Source organism: Mesocricetus auratus, unplaced genomic scaffold (assembly GCF_017639785.1).
Source record: "Mesocricetus auratus isolate SY011 unplaced genomic scaffold, BCM_Maur_2.0 Super-Scaffold_6730, whole genome shotgun sequence".
Classification (NCBI taxonomy): Eukaryota; Metazoa; Chordata; class Mammalia; order Rodentia; family Cricetidae; genus Mesocricetus; species Mesocricetus auratus.
In genome coordinates this window covers 16812955-16834717 of record NW_024429184.1, presented here as the reverse complement: position 1 = coordinate 16834717, position 21763 = coordinate 16812955, and the positions used below count along the sequence as shown (strand labels likewise).

General features: G+C 48.1%; 1 protein-coding gene across 1 annotated transcript; it reads right to left on the bottom strand.

Moving 5' to 3' along the window:
- Positions 1-14020: 14020 nt before the first annotated feature.
- Positions 14021-20394, bottom strand: LOC121137484 (protein FAM205A-2-like). Its single transcript, XM_040739740.1, has 4 exons — positions 20174-20394; positions 19559-19604; positions 18459-18519; positions 14021-17823 (listed from the first exon to the last, which is right to left on the bottom strand). The coding sequence occupies exons 1-4, from the start codon at positions 20315-20317 to the stop codon at positions 14187-14189; spliced, it is 3888 nt and encodes a 1295-aa protein (XP_040595674.1). The 5' UTR covers positions 20318-20394; the 3' UTR covers positions 14021-14186.
- Positions 20395-21763: the final 1369 nt, after the last annotated feature.

Sequence of the window (21763 nt, the reverse complement as noted above, 5' to 3'; positions counted from 1 at the left end):
TGTAGACCAGGCTGGCCTTGAGCTCCCAGAGATCCACTGTCTCCCGAGTACTGGGATAAAGTTTACCACTGATACCACTGCCACCTTGCCAGGCCATCAGGGTTTCAAGACAAATATTTTTACTCCTCCAGCCTTTTCTCTGGCCCCAGGATTTTCCTGACGGCATTAACTGAAGTGGGTAGATCCATCATAGAGGTGGGTAGCTCAGGGTAGACATACCACATAGGGGATTGGTTACTTACAGTAACCATCCAGCTATAATGAGGTCAGAGGGACAAAAGATCTTGACATTTTGCCTGCTTGCCTTAAGTCTTGATGGTGAGCTCATCTACTCTGTTACTGCCACTGACATATTTGCTGATATCAGACCTCAGATAATTCTGACTCCCAACCTGGCTCTTTTGGACTCTTCTAGGCTATCAGTGATAGACTTGGATGCTGAGGACTCTTTCCAGCTTGTGGACAGCAGCTACCAGGTTCTTAACCTCTCCAGGGTGAAGACAGTCATTGCTGGACACCCCAGACAGTAGTATAAATCAATCTGTTAAGCATCCTCTTTAACATACATTCATTCTATCTGTTTGGTTCCCCTAGAGAGCCCTATCACACGACCTGTCTCTGAGTTTTCTAAAATAGAAAGACAGAGTGAACCTAGATCAAGGTATGGCGGTCACTGTGTGCTGGACGTTTTCCCAAACTGACTGCATGTCCAAGTTACCTGCAGAGCTTTTTAAAAATAAGAATCCGTCACTATGCCAAACCGTCTTAAATAGAAGCTCATCACAGAGCCAAACAAGCTGTATTTTTACCAGGTTGTCCAGGTAATTCCAAGCATAGGATGTGGAACTGAAAGTGTCAGCTGGGACACTTCTGCTGCCATCCCACACTGCAGATGGGCAAAGAGCTTGTGGGAGGGAACAAAGGTGGTCTGAGAAAACTGGCATCCCCCACCTTTCCTGAGGGAGGTTACTTTCCAGCCTAGCGCAGAAATAAAGGGGAAAATGAAGGCTAAAAAGGGGACTGCATGGCTTCCACTCCTAGAATCTCTCGGTCCTTCTCCCTCAGCTGAGAGCCTGTTATGCCTTTGCCTTTATTTATGCTCTTGTCTGTGGTACATGTTCCCCCACAGGTCCCATCAATGCCCACATTCCTAGATCCAGAAAGCTTTTCCTAGCATAGACCACGGACATCTCCTCTTGAACTTGAGCCTGCAGAGGCAGAATAGCCTGAAAGAGATGGTCCATCCCAGAACTGGGGGGGTCCTTCCTGCCTGTTTCTGGGCGTAGAGTCTAAGTGGGGAAAAGTGGGGGTTCCGGGGAGATTGCTGGGCAGAAGTCAAGGGAGGAAAGGATACAAGACCAATGGCTGTCCACCTGAGATTTGAGCGGCCAGTTAATTGGTCCAGTCTTCAATGTGAAGGAAGGTTTTTTTTTCAAGACAGGGTTTCTCTGTGTAGCTTTGTAGACCAGGCTGGCCTCAAACTCTCAGAGATTCTCCTGCCTCTGCCTCCCCAGTGCTGGGATTAAAGGCGTGCACCACCACTGCCTGGGTGAAGGACTGTTTTAACTCCCCAGGAAACCCTGTTACTGTGACAGCCATGGAGGCCCAGGAACAGAGAATGTCTACACGGGGGTAGAGTGGGGCAGATACAGTGGCCAAAACTCATGAGACAGAAAGCGAGTGAGCAGGAATGGCCTGATGGTCAGATTGAGCCCCTGAGAGAGGGAGATGTGCGTGCAGCTGCCTCCCTCAGGCACAGTTTCAGCAGGTCCACTACCTGTCTGGGACAGGCGCCTTGTGCCATCCCGGGGTAGACATCTTAGGTGTTGCAAGAGTCTGGAGATCCCCGTGTTGGAACAGCCACATTCCCTTCATCTCTGGGCCTGCATGCTCTTGTCTACTTGGGGCTCCAGGACAGCAGATGCTCCCTCCAAGCTTGGCAGATGAGAGCCAAGGGGAGGGTATGGCGGGAATTTCAGCTCAAGGGTTGGGCTAATCCTGTAAGAGGCTTTGGGGTGGGCCAGGACCCATGGGCCTGCATATTCAACCTGGGTCAAAAGGCCTGGGCACTTTGGTGCTCCTGGGTTCCCGGCAGAGCACTGAGCCATCCGGGAATAAGACGCCTTATGAACAAAAGAAGATGGTGGCTGTACCAGCAGGAGCCACTGAGTCCCTGAAGGTGTAAAAGCTGTGCGTCCAGCATAGAGGTGTACATTACACAGTGTGTAACTGTTCCAGGCAGGGCTAGAATTAAATGGATGCTTAGAAAGGTATTGGCATTGTGGTTATAGATTAGGGCAAGGGTCAGCACGGGAAGGATCCTGTGACGTTAAAATGGGGTTGGGAATTGGGTTGTGATCCTTACTGATAAAGCCTGGTATATCTTGGATTGGTCGTCTGGAGAGGGAATGATGTAGGTGTAGGTCAGTGAATTTAGGACTGAGGTTAGAGTCACATTGTGTGTGGAGGTTGGTTCTCAGCTTCTAAGACAGTCTAGGAAGGATGTACAATTATGTGCCATATGAAGTTCTGCTCTGACATAGGGGGGAGCTTGTTGGCTGTTTTCTAGGCTCTCTGTGTGAGGTTATAAGTCTCTTTACAGCCATCCAAGTGACCATTCAGGTCCCAGGGAGCAGGAACATTGCAGCCTTCCGCATCAGCCTCGCCTAGGCATACAAAGTCTTGTTGACACTCACCAGCATCACCTTCTTCTGGAACACTTGTCTTTCTGGGAATGAGGCTGGAGTTGGGTTGAGGAGTAGGGCTGTAAGGATGCGATTGTAGCTAACAGTAAAGTTTGACAGGGAGATAGAAAAGGGATCATGCCTTGATAGTTCCCAGAGGGTTGTCTGAATTGAGCATGTCTATTTGGTTTGGTCGTCTCTTGTGCCTGCTGTGTCAGGGTCTGCTCAGTAGTCTGAAGGCATGGGGCCCCGAGGCATTTTCACAGGGTTTCGAAGAGCGTCGTGAACTCACGTCCAGGCTTAAAAGAGAAACTTTTCAGTGTGGACAGTTTCTAGTGTTCACCTAGCTTTGCCATCATTAACCACTCTCAAGTGTGGGGGCCATTGTTGGTCTGAATTTTTTCTACACTGCTCGATTGAACCCAGGGCCTTGCATATGGGAGGCAAGCACTCTGCCACTGGGCTAGACCCTCCTTTGGTGATTCTTTAAGATGGAACAGTCAAGTTGTTGAGACCAGGTTATACACGTGAATCCAAGGCTATCCCATTAAGGACAGGCAGTAGGATAGATGCTACAAACCAGATTTAAAGGAGGGAGAAGGGCCAGCATGGTGCACACCATTAATCCCAGCACTGGGGAGGCAGAGACAGGTAGATCTTTGTGAGTTGGAGGCTGACCTGGTCTACAGAGTGAGTTCTAGGTCAGTCAGGTCTCCACAATGAGACTTAGTCTCAGGAAAGAGAGGAAGGCGGCAGGTCAGGGGAGACCTAGAAGCTTACTGGGAGGAGAGGGGCTTAAAGAACAGATTTGGACAGTGTTTGTGTCTGTGGATCTGTGTGACGAGCTGTCTGGTTGTGCATGTAAGCCTGCCTTTGTGTCTGCATGATTGTCTTGCCTGTGTCTGTTCCAGCATGTCTGACAGGGTGTTTGTGAGTCTATGTAGGTACATTTTCTGCACAAGATTTTCCGCAATCTGATTCAGTTTTTGAGTGGCGTGGTTGACTTTGTCATATGAACCTGTGTGACTGGGTCTCTGTTTCCATGGGAGTCAGCTTCAGCCTATCTTTTTGACACCCCCAATGCCCCTGACATGCCACAGCTGCCCTCCATGCCCCCTGACACACCACAGCTGCCAGCACTATTTACCGCAAATAATGGCTTTCCTTCCCGCCGTCTGGATTCCCATGGGTCAGGCTGCCTGCCCAGGTCCCTGGCCCTGTGGCCTCTGAAGCAGTCCTGACCTTGAGAGTGCTACACGCTGGAAATCCCCAACGCTTCGTGCCTGGGTAGGGGTTGAGAGAAGATGTGTGGAGAAGGGAAGGCAAGGAAGGCAGCAGCTGGCAGCACCCACCCTCCTGGAAACGGATCCTTTCCTGATTCTTTCCCAGGCTCCCTTCCCCGCCATGCTGTCTTACCAACCATGTGTCAGGGCTGATCCTAGTCCCTGGGTATGAGAGCAGACAGTCCTGTGCAAACCCAGTTCTATCGGGTGTAGGCCTCTTCTGTGTCACTGGAGTCTGCATCATGTAAGAACTCATGCCCGCACCCAACTCAGAGTTGCCTGTCCTTTTCTCTCTTTGCAGTGGACAAAGGAAGCATTTTTGTTCTTTGTACGGCAGGCCTGGCTCCAGAGTCCAGTTGGAGATTAGACCAGGGACGGTTGGCAGGGATCCAACCACAGCAGCCGCAGTGCAGGAGGAGCGTCTCCATCTTCTTTATCCTGTGCTCATCTGCGCTCTTCGTCATCTCTGTGTAGGCTGCAGCGAAGGTGCACAGATAGGAAGTGCATGGGAGCACACAGACACATGCACAGTCTCACACACAGTCACACACACACACACATGCACAACCCCATATACAGTCACATATAGACACATACAAAGTCTCACACAATACAGTCACACATACAGGCATGCACACACACAGACACACACACTCTCTCACATGCAGACACACTCACACACCGACACACTCTCACCCACAGACACACAAGCACACACACACACACAGACACACAAGCACACACACACTCCACCCACACAGACACACACTCTCACACATAGACACAAGCACACACAATCTCACCCATAGACACACACACAGACATACACACAGATACACAAGCACACACACACTCCACCCACACAGACACACACTCTCACACATAGACACAAGCACACACACTCTCACCCACAGACACACAAGCACACACACACAGACACACAAGCACACATATAAGCACAGACACACACACTTTCTGACACATAGACACACTTGCACACGACACACTCTCTCACACACAGACACACATACACTCACACACAGACACACACACTTACACACAGACACCGAGCACACACATTGACACACACTTTCACACACACACGCACATATACACTCACACACACACACTCTCTCTCACACACACACACTAAGACCCACTGCTTAACAGAAGTCCTGATGCTGCAGAGAGGATCTTCTCCTATGTCTACTTACTTTCAGTTGCCCAATTTTTTCCCCCAGAGAATTCTGCTTTAGTTTTATTTCTTTTTGTTCCAAACCATATTGGGAATTGAAACCAGGGCCGTCCATGCTAGGTAAGCACTTTACCGTGAAGCTACGTTTTCTCTCAATAAGATACAGCTCTCCCAAAATATTTTTTAAAGTGTATTCTTGCCAAGTATGGTAGCAATGCCCTTGGTCCCAGCACTTAGGAGGCAGAAACAATCAAGTCTCTGTGAGTTCAAGGCCAACTTGGTCTCCATTGTGAGTTCCAGGCCATCTAGGACTCCATCGTGAGACCGTATGACTTGGTGAGGGTTACTGCTGTGATTAGACACCATGACCAAAAGCAAGCTGAGGAGGAAAGGGTTTACTCAGCTTACACTTCCACAGCATAGTTGATCACTGAAGGAGTCAGGACGGAAACTCAAACAGGGCAGGGACCTGGGGGCAGGAGCTGATGCAGAGGCCATGGAGGGTGCTGCTCACCGGCTTGTTCTCCATGGCTTCTCAGCCTGCTTTCTTATAGAACCCAGGACCATCAGCCCAGGGATGGCCCCACCCACCATAGTCTGGGTCCTCCCCCACAAATCACTAATTAAGAAAATACCCTAGAGGCTCACCTACAGCCCTATTTTATGGAGGCATTTTCTCAACTGAGTTCAGTTTATGTCTGGTTGACATAAAACTAGCCAGTACACCTTGTATTACATTTTTAGTTTTTAAATTTAGCTGGGCGTTGTGGCACACACCATTAATCCCAGCACTTGGAAGGCAGAGGCAGGTGGATTCTGAGCTAGAGGCCAGCCTGGTCTACAGAGTGAGTCCCAGGACAACCAGGGCTACACAGAGAAACCCTATCTTAGAAAAAAAATTTGAAGTTACTTCTTGGGGAATTTTATACAATGTATTTTGATTGTAGTCACCCCTCACTGTTCCCTAATTCCTCCAAGAGTCACCCAAGGATCTGTTCCCATCCCCACCCCTCCCCCATAATTTCACGTGCTCTTCTTTTAAATTTATTTTTTATAGCCCATTGAGTCCAATTGTGCTGCTCATAAACTAAGGGTTATGGAGCCGTCTGCTGGCATTTAGGTCACACCCTTAATTCAACTGATTCTCACATTCCTAGGAACCATCAACTGTCAATCATTCTTCAGCTAGGAGAGGGGCTCATGTCTTCCAGGATCTTTTGAGATGCTCTTCGTGAGAGCCAAAAGGGAGAGCCCAAGAAGGTCAGTGACGTTCATCATGACAAGATGTGCTAGTGACCTTCACATTTCTAATCGAGCTCTGATACACTCCTGGCATCTGCCCCTAAATCTAAGGTGGTAAATCCTTGCGTTTGTGCGTCATGCGGCTTCTCCTTTTTCAGATTTTCCTATTCTTCAGTCTAAGGGAAGGTGACAGGTGGGCTTGTGCTCAGCTGGTGGGAAGGGACAGGAGGCTTCATCCTCCACGCATCCTGCTTGAGCCATTGGCTCTGGCTCTGGCTCCGAGTTCCCTACTCTGCCGAGAACTCAGAATCCCGAAAGTCTCTTGTGTTCATTTCTCCCTCCTTTGTTGTGGGAGGCTGGTCAGCAGCATGAGCCCACAATGCATTATGACAGACAGGCCCTGTGGGGTGCCGTCGGATGGAGCTGTTCCACCCTAAACCAGGATGTGTGCACAGTAACCTGCCTTCCTACCTTAGGCCACCATGACATTTCTGAGTCAATTCCCTTCATTGCTGCACCCCCCCTCCCCCCGGGTTTTCTAGCCCCGTGGCTGTCTGCCCATCTCTCACCAGGCAGAGAGGATGTGCCTGTCATAAGACCTCCTTTTCACCTTTGGGATGCTTCAGGAAAACACCTGGGAGAATGTTGGCTCAGCAGGCCTGGTCTTGTGTCTCTCTGCCCTCTGGACCAGTGAGGCTCTGGGCTTCCTTCCTTTAGGAGCAGATAATGATCCTTCAAAGTAGGGACATGTCCATCTGGACTTTCTGCTGTGGACACACGATGCCAAACCACCATGATCTGCAGGATTATGTAAGCCTTGCCTCTACTCCTTACGGGTCAGATAAGTTGGTTACTGACGCTAGCTTTCCTTAAGACCAAGGGCATCCTCTTACCCCATTAACATACTATTTCCCGCCTTCATTATAGTTCTTGGCTTCTCTGTGTCGCATTGGAAGGAATCAGCAGAAGTACATTCTGAGGGCTCTTTGGTGGCCAGGAGGCATTAATGAGAATACTTTGTGGATCCAAAGACAGGAAGCCTCTCATGGTGGATGACCCCAGGGGTGAATGAGAATCTAGAAGGGACAGCCACTCAGGGTAGTCTCGTCTCCCTACTTTCTGGGTCTCTCCCCGGTCCTCTGCTGAGCACTTGGCTGCTCCCCTCAGGCTCGGAGCATTCTGTACTTTCCCTCTGCTCTCTCACAGCTCCCATTTTCCACTAGTGTCTGCTTCAGACGCATGAGCATTCGGACGCATGAGCAGCAACTTCAGCTACCACTTTGTGTGCATATGGGTTCTTATGCTGCCCCCCCCAATTTTTGCACTTTAGAAACTGCCCATGAGCTTTCCTGCGAGGTCACGGTCCTTTCCTAGTTTCTCCTTCACGTCCTAGTTTGTCCACACACCAATTAATTGATGGAGCAACTTTCCAGGAAGGACTCCTATGAATTCTATGTTCTGTTTATGGGAGCAAAGGGAGTTGGAGAGAGTTCATGGGAGCAAAGTCCATTCTCTCTCTTTTTCTCTCATCCCTCCCATCTCTTCACTTTCCATTCTCTCTCTTTTTCTCTCATCCCTCCCATCTCTTCACTTTCCATTCTCTCTCCTTTTTCAGGAGGCTCTTGCTGTTAGGCCAGGCTGTCCTCGAATGCACCGTGTGGCTCACACTGCCCTCCTGAACTCGCCATCTTCCTTTCCCAGGGCTTTTTAGGCATAAACCTCCATACTGTGCTTACACTCCCCCACCAAGCACTTAAACGCATTCCATCAGGTTGGCACGTTTCACTCACCCAAGGCTGTTCCCAAGGTCACAAATGATCTCTTGGCAGCTAAATCAGATGTCTACATTTTAAATGCAGAAGATTGGTTGGCACTTATCATGCTTATTATCCCAGCACTCGGGAGGCAGAGGCAGGCGGATCTCCGTGAATTCGAGGCCAGGCTGGACCGATAGCCTCCAAAACAATACAGAGAAACCCTGTCTTGTAAAAATCATGCTTGTTATCACTTTGTTCTTGAAAACCTTTGGTCTTTTTACTTCTGTGCCACAGTCTGTTTTTGCTACATCTGGGGCTAGTACATTTCCATTGCTTCTGCTAATTAGTTTCTCCTCTATTTTCAAATTTGTACCTCCATCCCACTTCTAGGGATCATGTGCAAGGCCTCTCACAGCTTAGGCAAGCACTCCCCTACTGCGCTGTATCACCAACCCTTCAATTTCCTAAAGTAAAAGCATCCCGAAGTCCAGACCTTATAATATGCCTCCAATTTCACTCCCTCTGAGTGGCCTCACCTGCTAACACAGTTTTGTTACTACATTCTGCCTTATCTCGTCTTGTCTTTGGGGAACAAGGTGGGGCATGGACGTGCTCCCCATTGAAGAGTGACTTCTTGTGAGTATAAAGCCACCGGCCAGAGAAGGAACATTTGGGGCTGACTTTTGTTGTTCCTGGTATTCACTGAAGGTGGGGAAGGCTGTCTGAGAAGATGTGGACTCTTGGGTCTGCCTGATGGTGGGGACTCTCCAGGAGGCTGAGAGACACGTTTGTTGTGATGTCACCCAGGCAGGTTGCAGGAAATCTAACTTGTCAACCTGAGGCTTCTGTAGAGAGCTGGTGTTCCTCGAGGGCCTTTCTGGAATCTTTCTGGCCTCAGATGAGGACCTTCCTGGATTTTTTCTGGCATCAGAATCAGGATTTGGTAGCCTATACATCCTGTTACCCTGTTTATTTACACAGCCTGTCTTATCTTTAGTGTTTACTTTCATCTAAGAGTTTTCTTTCCTGTTTTTTCCCTTGTCCTAAGGATGACCAGGACTCGTCAATCCCATTCTGGAATAAGGGGACAGAAAGGTGTCCATGAGTGGGGCCTCTGTGACTGACATACAGGCCCATGGCTGATGCTTGGGCTGGAGAGATTCTTTAGGGGGAAGTCTCTTTGCTTGGACACACCCGAGCTGCTAGGCTGTCACATTCAGTAGGGTTTCCTCCTGGCTCTGACCTGATAAAACAGGTAGGAAACCTGCAGGACACCCAGAGAGGCGCTCTTGAGTAGGGTGAACATTGAAGGTCTCTGGGCCTCCTCCTTGAAGGGCTAAATCTGATTAGAAAATGAGCTATGGGACTGGAGAGATGGCTCGGGGGTTAAGAACATTTGCTGTTCTTTCAGAGGACCTGGGTTCAATTCCGAGACTCACATGGCAGCTCATACCTGTCTTTAACACCAGTTCCAGGGGATACAACCCCTTCACACAGACATACATGTAGGCAAAACACCAATTAATGCTCATAAAATAAAAATAAATTAAAAAAGAAAATGAATTACATCAAGCATTTACATTTACCTAGACAGATCTCTAAAGTATCTTTACCTGACATTTTAGTTAGGCATTTAAAAATTCACACCAAAAGCCATTTCCATTTGAAAGGGCATTGCCTGCTTATTGACTCTTGAAGCAGGGCCAATTCCCACTCAAAGCTGTACAACACTCTCTGACCTTTGATTTCCACTGAGTTTTTAATCCAAGCCTTTCTTAATGATGTCTAGATTAAGCTCAGTATCTCTGAGCTAAATAGTAAATTTCTACTGACATTATATTTAGCAGTGCAGATTTAACCGCTGGGTGTGGTGGTTTAATGCCTTTATTCCCAGCACTCAGGAGGCAGAGCCAAGAGAATCTCTGTGAGTTCGAGGCCAACCTGGTCTATAGAGTGAGTTTCAGGACAGATAGAACTGCACAGTGAAACCAGAGAGAGAGAGAGAGAGAGAGAGAGAGAGAGAGAGAGAGAGAGAGAGAGAGAGAGAGAGAATAAAAAGAAAGAAAAATGGACAAAATGGTGTATCTATGTGAAAGCAATCCAATTTTTGGATTTTGTCAGCTATTTTATGAATGGCTGTATACATGTGTGTTTTGTTTGTTATATCTACATATAAGCTTGTGTTTATACATTTACATTTTACTAATTGTATTATAGATAATAAGTTAAAACAATTAAATCAGAACTAAATGGGAGCTGGAGAGATGGCTCAGTGGTTAAGAGCACTGGTCACAGTTCTTAGAGGACCTGGGTTCAGTTCCCAGCAACCACATGGCAGCTCACAATTGACTATGACTCCAGTTCCAGGGGATCCTCTTAGAGCCTCTGTGGGAACCAGGCACTCACATGGTACATATACATATACGCAGGCAAACACACATACACAAAAAACTTTAAAAAATCAGCCCTAAGTGGGTGGTGATGACACACACCTTTAATCCCAGCACTCAGGAGACACAGGCAGGTGAATCTCTGTGAGTTTGAGGCCAGCTTGGTCTACAGAGGGAGTTCCAGAACCACAAGACTACACAGAGAAACTCTGTCTCAAACCTGCCCCCCAAATCAGCCCTAAATGCCATTTGGTTCACATTATTTAGGTAAATCTTTGACATTATGCTAACTTAAATTTATTGGAAAGATAAAAAAGATGTCTTTAAAATGGATACGTCTCCACCTTGGTTGCTAAGCCAATAAAGATGTTTGTTTTATTTATTGTCTCAAAAGAATGTTTATCTGTTTCAAATGATCACTTTCTAGCTCTGGTTAAATAAATACCTATTAGGTTATTATATTATATCTTATATCCAGGATATCTTATATCCTTATATCTAGTATCTGGTTATATTCATACATCTTCAGACTTAATATGCTGTGTGCTGAGCTTCACCCAAATGTTATGCAAAAGTCTGCACAAAAGGTTGGACTACGCAGAGAAATCAGTACGTTCTCTATTTTGTATACTATGTATGGCATCTAGAGCTTAAACATAAAGCCATCAATAAAACTTTTAGCCTTACTGCTATTTGTGTTTGGTATCATTCAGAAAAAATACACATTATTCAGGAAATCTTGCTTTGTCTGGTTAAAACCTTGCTTTCCCACTTAAAAAAAATTAGAAGAGATTTTTTTGAAATTTTTTGAGATTCATTATTTTATATGTATGCATGTTTTGTGTGTATTTGTATGGCTGTGCACCATGTACATGCCTGTGCCCCTGGAGGTCAGAAAAGGGCATCAGATCCACTAAAACTGGAGTTACAGGTGGTTGTTAGCCACCATATAGGTGCTGGGATTTGAACCTAGGTCCTCTAGAAAACCAGTCAGTGCTTTTAACTACTGCTCCATCTCTCCAGCCCTGAAATCTGGTCTTTATCTGCTTGCTTTACTTACCATTTTTGCCACAGTGTGTATTAGATGAACCTGTGTATCAGATAAATCTACTATGATCATTACTAGTCTTTCCTAAACTTATGTTTAAAACTGATCTTTGAAGACCCACCAGAGACAAAAATCATCTAATTATAGGTTCTTCTGTGTCGGAGATTTTAAATTCCATGTTAAAGGTAAAAACTTAGTTTATATAAGACCTGTTGATCTGTGATGCATCTAATTACTAGATTCTTTTTCTGTAGAATGTGTTTATGGCCCTAAGTCCCCTAGAATGCCAAGTTTAGGGAAATGCCAAGCTGATGGCCTCCAAACTGAAATAGTATTAACAGCTTTTTCAGGCTCGTGTTTGTGTACTTGGGATTGCACTATAATGGTTTCTGTGCACATTACTGTGGTGAGGATAACAGCAGAGGGCGTGACAATAGACCTGAGTCTGCATGCTCTTTTGATGGTAGACAACAGGATTGGCTGGTGAGCTGGATGTGAACTCTTAGATTAAAAAAAGCCAAGGATGGCATCATGGTGTATGGCCTAACTCCTGGAAAGAAGGGTCTGCCGTTAAACTTCTATGAGAGACACTGCCTGGAGCAGTTGCTACAGGTGTGATGGGGGCAGATTTGTGAGTTTATTTCTGCATAGTTGGGGGTGGATATGTTGAGTAGACAATTTGGTTATGTAAAAATGACTACTGCATGAGTTGTGAAATTCTGTTGTTTATCTGTGGCATCAATGAAGGTATCATGATGCTGTAAATAGACTATGGATGCAACCTTTTTTTCTTTTGTTTTTTTTGAGACAGGGTTTCCCTGTATTGTTTTGGAGGCTGTCCTGGAACTCATTCTGTAGACCAGGCTGACCTGGAACTCACAGGGATCTGCCTGCCTCTGCCTCCAGAGTACTGGGATTAAAGAAGTGCGACACCAACGTCCGGCTTGGATGCAACTATTATTAATGCATCATTATGCACTAGCAATTGTCATCCAAAACTAGAAATGAAGGAATATCTGAAATAAAAGATTTCATGGAGCCATTAGATACTAGCCAGAAGGAATTGATTCCTGGGGCAAGTTTTCATAGCCTTCAGCAGCAACTAGGGTAGGTGACAGTTGGAAAATAGTCATTGCAGGAACTAAGTACATTTTTATAAAGTTTGAGGGAAGAATTGCACCCTGTTATGGCCAGAGATGAGAGGGGAAAAATAATGGGCAAAGGCAACATTTTGGGAAAGGAGGGTGGTCTCTGGGAACCTGTTGTTTGAGACAGGGTCTCACTGTGTAGCCCTGGCTGGGCTCAGACTCACAGAGCTCCTCCTGTCTCTGCCTCCAGAGTACTACAATTAAAGGCATGTACAACTAGTTTCTACTGGGCAACTGGGTTCTTCCGGATTGGTTGGACTAACCGTTTGGGTTGTTCATGCGTAAATAAATACAGCTCAGTAACCCTGGTGGTGTTGGGATTTAAGTAAAGGTTCATAAACATGAACAATCTTTTTATTGTGTCTCTAATTTGTTGCTAATTAATTTCCCTTCCTTTTCATTCCAGCCTTTGGTCTTTTTAGATCAAGAACATCTCAGAATCTTTTCTTTATCTCCTTACCTTTGACTGGAGAAATAAGACAGGTGAAGAGTCTGCCTCTTCTTCGAAGACTCCCTCGGTTAAGTACTGAGCTGAACTCAAGAAAGCCAGTAACAGAGAGGGAGGACTGATGACCAAAGGGTTTAAGACTGGGCTGGTTTAACCCCCAGAAACAGCTGACCTGACAAGGGTTGACTCTTGAATCCCAGGCTGATGCCTGGGAATCCAGCATGGGACTGATCAAGACCCCCTGAATGTGGGTGTCAGTGAGGAGGCCTAGGTAATCTATTGAGCCTTGGGCAGCAGATCAGTACCTATCCCGAGTATACACACAGACTTTGGACTCCCATCCAACAATGTGAGGTGCACTCTCACCCTGAACTCTTGGGGGGAGGGTCTAGGCCCTGCCCTATATGAAATGACAGACTATGGACACCCCCACGGAGGGCCTCACCCTCCCTGGGGAAATGAGGGGATAATGGGGGGTTGGGGGGAGGGCACGGGAGGAGGGGAGGGAAAGGGAGAGAGACCTGGAACTGACTTGTGAAGCAACCTTGTTCCTTATCTAAATTTAACTGAAAAATTAAAAAAAAGGTAAAAAAAGGACAGGTGAAGAGTTTGGTGAAGGAATTAAAGCATATTAGTGCATCTTTAGTGCATATTACAGAAGAACGTTCCTTTCTGATCAAGTCTTTTAATTTATTCTAGGAGGGGGTAGGGCCAGCTGGCTTGTCTGAAATGTGAATTTAGATCTCCTGAGATGAGGGCAGACATTTTAGTTTCCTTCATACCTTCCCTTAATATGCAGCAGAGACAAAGAAGACAGACAGCTCATTTAGAGATATAGAATATATTTTGGGTGGTGCACTCCCCCCCCCTGTTCATTAAATGACAACAATAGTGCTCTTAAAGGGACACAGAAGTTGAGGAGCCTAGAAACCGTCATCACATTGAGCGTTCTCCATTACCAGAAGAACATTCCTGAGGTGAACCTTGGGACCTAGGGTGGGTTTCTGTATTGAGTGGCATAAGCCAATCTAGGACAGTGCCGAGGACAATGTCGGGGCTGGCCTGATACTGAGACAGAGCCATGCTGCCGAGAGTTCGGCTGGAGCTTACTGTCTAGAATATGGGGAGCAGTTAAGAAGGATGCGATTACTGACCTCTCAGCGGGTGCAGACTGGGCCCTGGGCCCTCTGCAGCTCTCTGCCTTAGTTTTCTTAGTGGGGCTTTTGGCTTGAGGCAGACCCTTGTCAACATTTTCTTTACTGGTTTTGGCCACTGTTGCAGGTGTTGAGACCATGGGTTCCACATGTGTTTTGCCTTTTATCTTGGGGTTAATGGAGTAAAGAAAGGATTTCACCTTATTTTTCAAGCCAGCATCTGGAAGGCTGGGGCTAGCCTGAGGAGAGGTTGGCATCACCCGCCCCCGTGAAATGTGGTCTTGCCTAGTTTGACCTCGAAAAGGCTTTCCCTGAATTTGTGGGTGCGGGAAAGGAAGGCCCTGGGAAGCCTGGGAGGCCAAAGGCTGGGGGACCACAGCAACCCTTGCAGGTTGCCGGATGGCATTTGTCCTGGTTTGGCTGTCTTGAGTGTCACGTTCAGGTTCCATCTCCATGAAGACTTCTGGAGGTGGATCCGGGAACTCCAGCTCAGGGGGCTCCTGGGAGCTGGGTGGACAGGGACCCTCAAGATGAGAGCTAGGCCGGTGCTGTGAGGAGCCCTGGGGTGTCCCGCGCACAGGCCCCTTTTCCGGCTCCTGGTCTGCATCACGGTGTGTTCTCTCACTGGTCAGGGAAATCTGCAGACCTGCACCCCTTTCTCCAGAGTCCCCCTCTGCCTTGGGCTTCCCTGGCTCGTGGCTCTTTTCTGTCAGTGTGGGGACATGGTCTGAGTACTTGCTCTTGCCTGGGTCTTGAGGCTCAGTGCTAAGGGCTTCCTCCAGGCTGAGCTTCTCCCCACTGGTCTCCATCTGAGCACAGGGCACTTGGGCCTTGGTCGCATTCTCTGGGGCAGAGCGCTGGGGCACTGCTTTGGAGCTAGGCTGCCTTGGCTTGTGACACACAGCCTGCCCTGCAGCGGCTGGCCGTTTTCCCAGGTGGACGGTACTTGCATCTGGGGCTGCAGGAAGGTCCCCTGAACTGGGCAGTTTCTGTAGCGCGGTGCTTTCTGGGATACTGAGACTCCTGAGAAACTCCTGTATGGATTCACTCTCTAGGTCAGCTATAGCCAGCTCTTTGTACTCCCTTTCCTTTTCAGATATTCCAAATTGAATCGCTAGGACCTTCCTTTTCAGGTGGAAATTCAGTTTTGCCAAGATATGTGTGTTTAACAAGTGGGGGCTGTCATGGGTCCGGCAGTCTGTCCTTCCTTCCACCTGCACTTCAGGCTGTAACTCTCCTGTAGTGTTGGCAGGAGCTTTGTCATCACCCTGGGCACAAGGCACAAGCGGACCTTCCAGCGAGATGGTCTGCGTCACAGTCCGTGGTGGGCTTTTGACAGGTACGGACATCAGCTCTGTGGTTCTAGGTTGGATAGTGACTACTGGAGATGTAGGCCTAGAGAGAGCCACACAGTACAGGGCAGGAAGGCCTGACAGGAAGGCCAGATACTTATGCTGTAAAGTCGTCTCCAGTTTCTTAATGGTCTCCTCAGACAGGGCTTGGGGCCGCTTACAGTGTTCAATGAGAGCACCTGAAAGGACCTTCTCCTGATCGAGGGCCGCAGCTTTCCAGGGAGCCACTTGGTGATGTAGGCCAGGTTTACCTTTACTTTGTGCTTGTAGCTTCAGGTGTTGGCCTTGTGAAATCCAAGGGAAGGGAACCGTTGCTGCCAAGATTCCAGGAATTTTACATTCCCGAGAGCTCCAGACTTGGGCTGGGACCTTGCCCTGGTGGATCTGATCACATTTAGAATCAACGTGGCTCTTCAACATTTCCTTTGCCTGGGCAAACAAGTGTGGCATGGGGATCGGCCCTTTGTCCACTGCGGATGCGAACCTGTCACCCGACCCATCGGCCTCTGGGTTGCCTGGCTGCGGGATGCTCACACTGGCTAGTGCCCTGCCGCCGCCGCTGCTGCTGCAGGACAGGGCCTGCTGGTCAGCAGAGGAGATGAGCAGGTGAATGGAGCGCTGGATCCTCTGGGGCAGGCCCCAGCGAAGGTGAATCAGCTGCTTCTGGAAGTGGAATTCCAGCAGCCTGCGCACGTGCTCCGGGAAGGACAGTTTCCTGGTGGGATCTGAGAAGAACTTCCTTGGCCAGAAAGCTTTTACAGCCTCAGCTTTCCCATGTGGCTCACACAGCACGTGGCTCTGGCTGTACTGGTTTCTCAGGAGGACGCCTGGCAGGCCCCACTGGAGCTTGACCCGCCTCTCTAGGAGGTGACGCTCCAATGCTTCACACTCAGCCAGAGTCAGGAAAGGGACAGCGAGTTGTGCCCCTTCGTGCTCATGGGGAGTCTTGGCATCTGGAGAAGCCGGGGAAGAGGGAGGAGCTGACTTACGCGGAGTTTTGGGCAAGAAGGAGAGCGAGAGCTCCTTTGTGTACCGAGGATCCCTGGAGGAGGACTTGGGCACACTCTTGTTCTTGGAGACACCTTGAGCGCTCAAGGAGGTGACATCCAGGGACTCACTGTGAAGAGACGGAAGGCCACAGAACAGCTGACTGTAATATTCATTCTGCAGACTGCTCCCGGAGTCGTTAGATTGTGCCTTGGGGGATGGGCTGGAGCTAGTTAGGTCTTCGTGAGAGTGCAAGCAGCTGTGTATTTGGTGCCAGTGCGGTCTTTGTTTTAGGTTTTTAACAGACCATTCGGAAACCCAGCAGGTCTGGTGGGAAATGATGCCAGCTTTGTTCATTGGGACCTCAGAACCATTGCTCAGAACAGAAGAAAGCAGATTTTTTCTAGATTGACAAAATAGTGTCAGGTCTGGCATGAGCTGCCTCAGGGACTCCTCCACACGTCTGGGAAGGCCCCACTTCTGGAAATGTATCCATTTTTTTACATGTAGTTCAAGAAGCCTGCGGACTTTAGGACTAAGTAATGGCACGTGGGGAGACAGCATCGAGTCCATGTGCAAGGACACCGCATGTGTCAAGTTCGTGATCTCCGGGTTCAGGGACAGTAAAGACACAGAGGACTTCAAGGGATGCTGGTCTTGGCTTTCCTGGCCAAGCTTTGGTTTGTTTTGCATTATTTTTTCCTCAATCATTAAAACCACAGGATCCTCAAGCCCTGAAGAAACCACAGTCTCTGAAATCATGGGTATGTCTGCCAGGTGCAGTTTCTGCTCTAGCTGGAGGTGGTCAGCCCAGCATTGTTGAACACCAACCGCACTGGTTGACTGTGTTAAGTGTTCTGTTAGTTGTGCTAGTGTTGGAGTCCCAGGTGTTAGTGAGAGATGTCTGGAGTGCCTGGAATGAAGCTCCATGTTCCCCTCAAACGGCACACTGGATACGGGCAACAAGTCCAGGCAAGAAGACTCCTGTGGCAGTCCCAGCAAAGCAGGGGAGATCTGGCCTTTATCGCTCTCCAGCAACTGCTGAATCTCTAGAGTTGCAGCATCACAAATTTGGCAGCAGGGATCTACACACAGGAGCTGCCGCACATTTCCCTCCGTGGGGAGCCAGCTTTGGCTAGAAAAAGAAAAATGGCCACCGTTAGTGATGGAATGACATCTCCCTCCTTGGAGGAATGTTGTCTGAGGAGTGCTGTGGCCTCTCCTCCAGTCCCACACTTTTCAGCCTACACTGGCAAATGAGGTCCCTGTGAGAACCACTCAAAATATGGGATGCCCCTGCTACTGTACCCAGGGAATCATTGTGGATCATTCATATTCTCTAGGAATTAAGTAGAGGACATGACGGGCTGAAGGTGGCCCAGCAACTGCTTCCCTGCCCCCAGACAGGAGGCAATGTCAGTGGGGTCCAGGCAGGCCCAGGGCTTTACCCTTAAAGGGGAGTAGCTGGAAGCAGGTATGACATGTGACTTCTTTATGCTAACTCCACTCTCTTGTTTGGTGTCTGAGTGCAACAGCAGCAGTGTCCTTTACGAAGTGTGCACTAGTCAGTTCTGAACTGCAGAGCTGCTGAGACTCTAACAGAGAATTGGGTGCTGGGTGGCTCTTCCCTCCTGACGTGTGTGTGAACCACCTCTGCCCTGACAGCCTCTCAGCTCCAGTGTATTTCTCCATCAGACACCCCTTTCCTCATCCCAGCCCAGCCCAGGCAAGAAATCATCATGGTTTGGACCACAGAGGTCAAGAGGTCACCTTTTCATGATAGAGAGCAGCTTCCACGGCTTCTCGGTTTCTTCTTGGGAAAGTCTCCTGTCTGAGGAATCAGGACACAGTGTTATGTGGAGAATGAGCATTTTAGGGATGTTCTATGGGAAGGCCTTTGGCTCAGCAAGAGACATCTGAAGTCCTAGACTTGGTACTCTAAGGCATGTGTTTTATGTTGCATTGCTATTTAAAATCTGATGTCCTTGCCTAATTTCATTTTATCTTTGCAACTACATGAGGGTCATCAGTATTATGCTGATTTTGCAGATGACTGAAAAGGTTGAATTTTACATGGTCATAAAAGTAGTTCTTAACCAGGTTTTCTCTCTCCTATGACAAAATACCTGATATTAGTAATGGCAAGGAGAAGATTATTTTGGCCCCCAGTTCCATTGTGGCATGAAAGATATGGTGAAATTGTGAAAGTGAAGCCCAAGTTATACCGGATGCCCTAGGATAGTAGAGATATGGACAGCTGGACAAGGAGTGCTAGCCGTGCCAGGCACAGACGTCCTAGAGAGAGCCTACATGTGATGCAAGTGGCAGGGCCACAGGAGTGGACCTTTAAGGATTACAGCTCACTTCCATTCTGCCTGAACTCTGCTTCTGCATGTCCCCTGATGTGAGCCGGCCATGCTGCAAGCTCTTGCTGCTATGAGGTAAGCCACTCAGCCACTGTGCCTTCCCTGCTGTGATGGACAACTCTGAAGCTGGAGGCCAACACAGGCCACTCATCCTGTGTTCCTCTAGGTATGCCATAGCCGTGCTGAGAAGCAGCAGGAAACCCTAACTGATCTCTTGCTGTGCAGTGATCTATAGCACTTCCTTAATTGTTTATCCTAAAGGGGATTAGGCAGAACTTTTGGAGCACCCCCATGTTCTCCGTTCCCACCCACAGCAATCTTCTCTGTAAACCACACGTTGTAGAAAAGAGTTTCAGAAGTTGGAATACCTGGCTCTTGGCAGTGGGACTCAAAGAGCTCTCCCGGGAGCAGGGGGCAGGAGGGGGCAGGGGGCAGGAGGGGGCAGGGGGCAGGAGGGGGCAGGGGGCAGGAGGGGGCAGGGGGCAGGGGACACCGGGACTTTACCTCTTGATGCTGCATCTCTAGCCCTCTGCCTGACTTTTCGGTGGCGCTTAAAGAGAAAAAGATTACAATGTGAAGTTAGGGCTCCATTTTCTTCTTCACGTCTAAAATGAAAGACCATATACATTTCCCTATATGCTATATGCTCCTGTACATTGCCTTACCTAGACTCCACCTGAACATTTCCCTTCTCTGCTTATTTCTGAATCACTTAAGGCTCTCCATCCTGTTTCCTCATGCCTCTACTCTAAGGACATCTGTAAAGAGGCCGGCACAGGGAGAAAAGCTGAACAGATGTTTCTGCCAGAGTGAGGACGTCTGCTCACCAAATCCTCCAAGTAGAGAACCCCCCACTCGGGAGGTCTTCTGAGATCCAGCGTGGTAGTCTTTCTACGCTCTAATTCTCAACTCAAGACTAATAGGGAGGCCATTGACTTTCCAGCTGGAGTACATTCCAGGGAGGGCCTGGTGAGGAATTGTCTATAGGTCCTCTGTAACTACTTCGTTTCTTTTCTAAGTCCTTTGGTATAAAACGGGGGCAATCTGGAGAGGCACTTAGGATATAAAAGTTATTTATCTAGGCTCAAAGTAGTTCAAGGTTAGTCAGTGTTTTCCTACCCGGCAGCAGCTCTTTTTAGGTTCCAATCTCAATCCCTGGTAACTCCGTCTTATTTGCCAGGCAATTAGAAAAATGATGAAGATGGAGCTATAGGTACATAACGGAGAACCGATGTCCCACAGAGAACAAGCAGAGCTCAACATGGCCTAAACCTCATTAGCATGAGGGGACCAGTCATCTCTGCACCTAGTCATTCAGGGGCCTAAGTACCTAATGGCTCTCAGCACTGGGCATTGTCATGGCTGCCTCACAGAGGATAGAATCAGGACGCTAGAGTGCATCACAAAGGCCTCTGTTCCACAGAGGTTGTTCCAATGGAACTTCATTCTGTAGAAGTGTGTGTGTGTGTGTGTGTGTGTGTGTGTGTGTGTGTGGTCATCTGCAAAGGTTATGGACCCTGAGACTATAGGTGCCATGCTCAACATATGTATGTATGCATGCATGTATGTATGTATGTATCTCCTTTACTTCCTTTGACTCCCACACCCACCTTTGTTCAGCTTCCTCTCCCACAATGTACAGTTGCTTATCCTCAGGATATTGGGTTCTTTGGTACATAGGGAACCTTGAGAGAGGGTGGCTGGGAGAGAGACCTCCTCTAACTCCACATCTGACCAGGATACACACAGGAGTCTAGAGGGTATGGCATGGTTATGACTTAGAAATGGAGAGCGTTGATGTTTCAAGCAAGGGGTTACCAGAGATCAAAGCTACAAGAGGGGCTGGCTGTGACCAATGCTATAAAGCCAAGGTGGCAGCATCTTTAAATGGCACCATTCAGGGCAGAGAGGCGACCTACAGTGTGTGGGTGGCAAGCATCTGTGAACATGGTCCTCCTTCAAGGTACACTGATGTAGCACACTCATGGGCCTCCACCCAGGGGAGCCTCCTGCATGCTTAGGGTGATGGATGCTCACAAGAGCGGGCTTAGTGGTCATTTCTGTCTGTGGCTACCAATGCCTCGTTGCTTATGGTTGGATGTATGACTTTTACCTGAACATGTTTTTTCTCTCTCAAATCTGGATCTAGAAAAGTTTCAGTCAAGGCAGGCATTTTTTTCAATTCAGTCCCATGACCCATCACTCTTCTATCCTAACTAAATATTCATGTTACCTGCTTGGCCTTTGTGGCTATTGTAATAGGCCTCTGACACCCTAGCATTTCTGAACACCCTTGAGAAGCTTATGCTGGTGACAGTGCTTTCAGGCAAAGAACTCTACGAAGAGACTGTTTGTCCTTTCGACACCCAGTCTCCCGTCCACCCTACTGGTGCAGTGGACACGCGGTGTCTGCAATGCCAAGAGTGCAAAGACATTTAGGGTGTCTATTTGTCTCTGATCTCAAGAAACAAAAAAATCTAGTCACAAAGATACTTGAAATGATCCTATTTCTGAGAAGAGGTCCTGGTTATCAGAGTGGGCTCCTGGACTCCTGGGTAATTGCCTTAAAATTGTTGGCTGTGCTTCAGAACTGTTCCCAAAAGGATGAGAACTTACTAACAAATATATGCATTAAGGAATGCCACAAAGCTCTTCCGGCAGTAAGAAATGCAGGGTTCTCTTGAACTGGTGCAGGTGAGTAGGTGGAAA